The sequence below is a fragment of the Morone saxatilis genome, unplaced genomic scaffold (assembly GCF_004916995.1).
Source record: "Morone saxatilis isolate NCDOM2014 unplaced genomic scaffold, NCSU_SB_2.0 Contig19, whole genome shotgun sequence".
NCBI classification, from domain to species: Eukaryota; Metazoa; Chordata; class Actinopteri; family Moronidae; genus Morone; species Morone saxatilis.
The window spans coordinates 12,444,316-12,450,661 of record NW_023339751.1 but is presented as its reverse complement, the minus strand read 5'-3'; the positions used below and the strand labels follow the sequence as shown (position 1 = coordinate 12,450,661).

Genomic DNA, 6,346 nt, shown 5'->3' with positions numbered 1-6,346 from the left:
CTCAGGTCCTTCAATGTGTGCACTAGGCTACTACGGATGTTCTACCAGTGTAGTGGCCAGTGTCATCTTCTCTGCTGTGGTGTGCTGGGGAGGTGGCACCAACAAACTGGGCAAGCTGGTGAAGAAGGCCAAAATGTGATGCGTATTTTACAGAAGCATTAACTAACCGATTTAAACCAATAATATGATGACATTCACCTGTCAATCAATCTTTAACTATTAGCGACGCAAAGATTCATCAGTTAGCTAGTTAGTTAACAGCATATCTTTCTCCTGGAGCCAGAATGTTTTATTATTACTTGTACAAAAGCACAACTTTATCAGTGTTTTTGGTGAAACTGGATCATATTTGATGGAGAAAATATTGTAGACAGACAGAGGCCAGTTTGTTGAAAGTGGTACTGAGGTGATTTACAGAGTTTGCAGATAGACTGGTTGCTACAAGAAGGTACTGAGATGCCGTTAGGTAGTGCAGCTAACGTTAGCCGACTGAGCCCTGGGGTGGCAGGAGCCAAAACCGGGAAAAAAACACCCCGGTACTTCAGCATCAGATTGGGTCTGCTACTGCTGCTTGGCTGGGGGACGTAACACATAACGCTATTGGCTACCGCGACAAGTCCCTCCCTAGCTGCCTGTTTTTACAGTAAATTTGGTGGTCAAAGGTCAAGGTTAGTGACTTCACAAAAGCCATTTTTGGCTATAACTCAAGAAATCATACACTAATGATGACAATAAATTTCACACAAATGTTTAACAAGATAAAATGATGAAGTGATGGCATTTTATATCCAAACAGTCAAAGGTCAGCTTCAAGAAATTATTAATTGGAGTCATGCATGTCATGATAGTGATAACGTCATTTTTTCCAAAGTAACACACCTAATATGTTTTATTATCTTCACTGCATATATGAGTCTGGACAGACATGGATGTAAACTCCAAATTGACTGGTCGGCTAATTCTAGTTATTTAGGTGTAAGGGACAATGCACAAAATAAAAAATATTAAACATAAATGTCAGTTTAACAGTATAGTGATAGGTTGTGATGATGATAAGTCAATTTTTAACTACTTTCAAGGAAGTACAGAACTAAAGAAGTACTGTTTTAAAGTCATAAAGTATATATGACCAGACTAGCAGATTTACAGCAGGACCAAAAGAGCAGTGTTAAAAATGAGGAAGTGACCCAGGTAAAATTACCTTCTGTAATATAGAAAGTGCTCATTGACTGATAAGATTGATGCAGGCATGGCGTTTCCATATATTTTTCTAATACTCGCTGGACTCATGGGTAAGTCAGCTTAATAAGAAATTTCTGCATAAATTACAGTCATATTTATGCTAAAATATGTTTGATACAGTTGAGTGATACAATTTGAGTTTTGCATTAAGATCAATCATCAGTATTAATCATTAATGTCTTTTTTATAAATGTAGTGATGTCATTATACTATACTAACAAATGTTTTATGTAGATGTCATTTTGTAACTGGTAAATGATAGGATAGGGTTATACAATGCATTTGAAGGCACCATTATAAAATATGTGTCTGCTGTTGTTTTGTCAGGAATTCACAGTCAAGTGACTAAAGTGAGTAAAGTGTCAGTCAAGGCTGGAGGCTCCATCTCTATCCCATGTCTCTATGAGCCAAAGTACAGATACCATGTGAAATACTTGTGTGAAGGACAGAATTGGCCCTCCTGCACATATGCAATTAAATCAAACCAACCAAGTTCAGGAAAGTTTTCAATCTCTGATGACAAACAACAAAGAATTTTCACTGTGACTATTAATAATCTGATGAAGACTGACACTTACTGGTGTGCTGTGGAGAAGTTTGGGTTCGATGTCAAACAAAGTTTTCAGCTGTCAGTCGAAACAGGTAAACTATTTGAAATGTTTTAGATTTTCACTTACATGTCACAGATGAGAAAATTGGACTACGCTTCATTTTGTATTATGCTTTTTTCAAGGTACGTCAAGTCTCTACGTAGACCAACAGAAAATTAATGCATTTGAAAGAGGAAGTGTGACTGTCATGTGCCACTATAAACATCAAAAAGTAACAAAGTGGTGCAGGCTTGGCAGCACCTGTGTGACGGGTCAGACTGGCTCAATAGACGGAACACCAGTAACCATTAATGCAAGTGTCACCAAAGTTTTCACTGTGACTATGAGTGGACTGAGGACAGAGAGCAGCGGCTGGTATTGGTGCGCCAACAAAGACTTTCAGATACCAGTGCATATCACAGTTCAGAAATTGACATCTACTACAACTACAATGAGCCCTACTACAAGAAGTAAGATACTAACCATTTTCTATTTTCATAAATTAACCTATAATAAAAATAAGGCCAGTAAGTCAGCAGAAATAAAACATTTAAATAATGCCTGTTAATCATGTTGCATCTGATATATTCATGTCATTTACCTTGAGTTGCAGTCTAAGAATCCACATTATGCAGTATAAAAATACCGTAATATCACCTACAATGTGGCTGAACATGACTTTTCACATTTATTTACTCAGACTTTACGGAGACACTACCAACCACTACCCAGCATGCCTCCCTGCTTACAAGTGCCAAACCTACAAACTCCACCATAAACGGGACAGATGGAGAGTGCCTGCAAGATGAACACAAGATGTGTGTATTTTATTCCACTTTGAATGGTGTAACTGGCATCAAATCTGATTTACAAATGTTTCTGCAGATTATCCCCTCTCCACCCTTTGTGTTTCCTGATACAGCACAACTTAATATGCAGTAACCTCTTTCTCAGTATACTCTTCAAAACACTAAAGCACATATTTGAGCACGGAAAAGTTCATTTTTTAATGAAATGTACGTCTGATCCGCATTTATCTTTCAGTTCTATAAAATTGATGATTGGCATCATCACCATCATCTCACTACTATTGCTCGTTCCTGCTGCCTTTTTTGGATGGAGGATTATAAAACGCAGTAAGTCTGTTGTAAACTCTCTTATAACAAATTCAGGAGTGAAATATCTTTTATTTTAAAATATCTAAATTGTAATTGGTTTAGGTAAGACCAAATCGGACGAGCCTGACAGAATTGCGGTAAGCTATATGATGTTTGGTAACAAACGTATGGTCATTATGGTCATTTCCTCTTTGCTTAGTAAACAACAAAATATTTGACATTATGTCCAAATTTGTCCAAAACAAAATATGAAGTATTTATAACAGCATTTAAGGGTCATGAACTAATTACACTTAGTGTGAGCTGTTGACTATAAATGATTAGATCTACATCATCTCGATTCATAGTAATAATAATAAAGCCAGAACATAACCTGTCCAGGCCCACAATGGATCTATGGATATTTCTACTTGGCTCATTTTAAAACTTAATACACCAAAGTAGGAAATTTAAAACATATAAAAAACAAAATTATATTTTAAACCTTGATAAAATAAGAATAAAAAATCATGTACAATATATGACCCTGGCAAAAAAAATTGCAGTGGTAATTTAACCCCCAAATTCTGATCAAAACAAAAATACAATCAAATTTACAGTGTTAATGTTTCTTCTATTTCTTCTGCAGTTTCTGTGCTGCTCTAAACAGCATATCATACATTATCCATTATGTGTTGTAAAATAGGGTAAAATAAACCTATGAAAAATATCTATGAAGTTTTAAACTCAAACAGGAAATGGCATATACTGTACATGAATGCCCCTGACAAAAGAAAAACTCCAGATCATATAAATATAAAGGTTATGTAGTCAAGTCAAGTGAAATTTAATTTATATAGTCCAAAATCACAAATCATAATTTGCCTCAAGGGGCATTCACTCTGTCCTCAGACCCTCAACTCTCTTCCCAAAAATCTCCCCGAAGAAAAAGAGCCACAGAAGAGGGACCTCTTTCCCAGGATATACAGACACACAATAGATGTCGAGTGTACAGAACAAACCAATATTACATTATGTACAGATTTTGATGACATAATTTCTGATATATGAAGATTATAAAATATATGTGAAGAATATGGATCCAGGAGGACACTGAAACCACTTCAGATGTTGTCGAGTAAGAGAGAGGAGGAGGAGGAGAAAAACTAGAGAGAGGGAAGAAGAGAGGGAGAAATGCGCACAGCTTGGCAGCTTGTGGGAACAAAACTGAAAACAAGAGAAAGAGAAATGAAATGACTATGAGGAAGTTGACATTTTATCCCCGTCAGCAGGACAGATATAAATACAGATATTAGGGTTAAGAAACTGAGACCAACCCACTAAAACCTAATGGTATCAGGTGCATGGCGAGAACTACTTATCTGAGAATGAAGTTATGGAAAACAAATGGGTTTAAGGTTTTTTAAGGCCTCAACGGAGAGTAAAAAGCACGGGACGAGACATAAGGTTTAATGAGTTCGGATAGAGAAGAGGGGCAAAAATAGCCAGTTTTGTAAGTCATCAGATGCACCTTAAAGTCTGGTCTAACATCGATAGGAAGCCAATTTGGTGAGGCTAAAGTCGGTGTTATATGATCAAACATTCAGGTTTTAGTTAAGACTTTTAGTGCCAGCACAAGAAGACCTAATTTTGGCTATGTGGCGTGGGTGGAAAAAGGTGACTTTAATCTGCTCAAGTTTAAGATGGGTTGTGAAGAGGTCAGTTGTATTTAGATTAACCAAACAAGTATGCAGTTAAACAGAATTAAGTAAACAATTATAACAGAATATAGTATATGATGAGATTAAAGTCAAATGTATCCATTATAGATCTCACACACTGGGATTGACCCTGAGGTGTTCTATGCCACCATCGCTCATAATCAACATGTAGCAGCCCAGCAGAAGGTAAAAACATTTACATTTACAGACATTTTTTACCTCTGTGCATCTGAATTGTCTGTTACTAACACAAATTGATTAGTGTTGTTGTTAGTCCATGATTATTCAGCATTCTCTTCTCTGTGTTTGTTTTCTCTCATTAGATTGAACCAGCAGAGGGAAGTGTGATCTACAGCACACTAAAGACTTAAATATAATAAGTGCTAATGAGCAGAAAATATGGGAGGATATGCATCCTCTTGAGTATGGTGACACCGTGGAAGTCCTTCTAATGTGCATTTTATCTTAGATGAATCGAACAATCCTGCGGTCCCCCACAGGCACATGCTTAAAGGTCAAGAGTTCAGGAGGGCAAGACTTACTCACGTGTTAAGTGACACTGTCACTTTGACACAAGTGTCAGATGAAGAGCTAAATACAAACCAAAAGCTGTGAATTGGCTTTGTGACTAATATGGTTTATCTCACGCCATTGTTTCTTGGTGCAGCTTCACCAACCACAGAGCTGGTGTCTTGCTACTGAAGACTATCATGATCCAGGGAGGACCTTAATTCATTTAACGAGATCCTCTACATTTTGCTACAATATGTGATCATCTCATTTTTATTAATAATGTCCGGTACATCTAGTGTTCGATCCAGTAGGACAACCACAGGCATAGCTTGGGGTGTGGTATAATATTGAGCATAATTAAGAAAGATACTGCAAGAAAGAAATGAAATTAATTCTGCTTATTTTGGTAAACAAGTGTCACCCACCATTATTGATTATTAATAATTGATTTAATCATTATTTAAAATATACATCTTCATAGCTATTATTAAAGCATTTTATTGATTTTTGTTCATTTTTACTTGTTATTTTTGTTCATCGATGTAAAGCGCTTTGAAACTCAGGTTCCAATAAAGTTTCACTTGCTTACCATGTACATTTCTCACATGGTCAAAGGAAAATACACCTCTGAAAGTATGTCGTCATAAAGCCAAATGTAACTGCCCTAAAAGGAGGAGGAGGAGATATTTTAACAGTTGCTATTGCATGTTTTTTGAAATCAGGAAGTAGAAAATTGGTCAGTGCAGTAGTGTTGCATGTTGCTTTGTCTGACTGTGCTTTCTCGGCAACATGGCTGTTCATCTCGGAATTCTTCTCATCCTCACCGGACTCAGAGGTCAGTCACAGTGGTCCTTATATGTGTACAGATGTTTAGTCTTATGCTTGAGCTGGTTATGTTAATAATGAAATACACAATTATGTAATTATTAAAACATAAGTTATTATGAACATCTAAAATATGCAAGTCATATGAAGGAATAATATTGTGAATAAATCCATTAAAATGCTGTGTTTGTATTGTTGCAGGAATTCACAGCATAACTACAGTCAGTAAAGTGTCAGTGAAGGCTGGAAATTCAATCACCATCCCATGTCTTTATGAGTCAAAATACATAAACAATGTGAAATACTTGTGTAAAGGATATAGTTGGAACTCCTGCTCATATGCAGTTAAAACAAACCA

At 36.4% G+C, this 6,346-nt stretch overlaps 1 protein-coding gene across 1 annotated transcript in view; it reads left to right on the top strand.

Moving 5' to 3' along the window:
* Positions 1-3,595, top strand: part of LOC118329590 (polymeric immunoglobulin receptor-like) — a 4,043-nt gene extending 448 nt beyond the window's left edge. The window contains exons 2-5 of the mRNA XM_035663816.1: positions 27-135; positions 1,505-1,884; positions 1,976-2,302; positions 3,579-3,595. Coding sequence (XP_035519709.1) covers positions 27-135; positions 1,505-1,884; positions 1,976-2,302; positions 3,579-3,595 — 833 coding nt within the window. The remainder of the gene's footprint in view (positions 1-26; positions 136-1,504; positions 1,885-1,975; positions 2,303-3,578) is intronic.
* Positions 3,596-6,346: the final 2,751 nt, after the last annotated feature.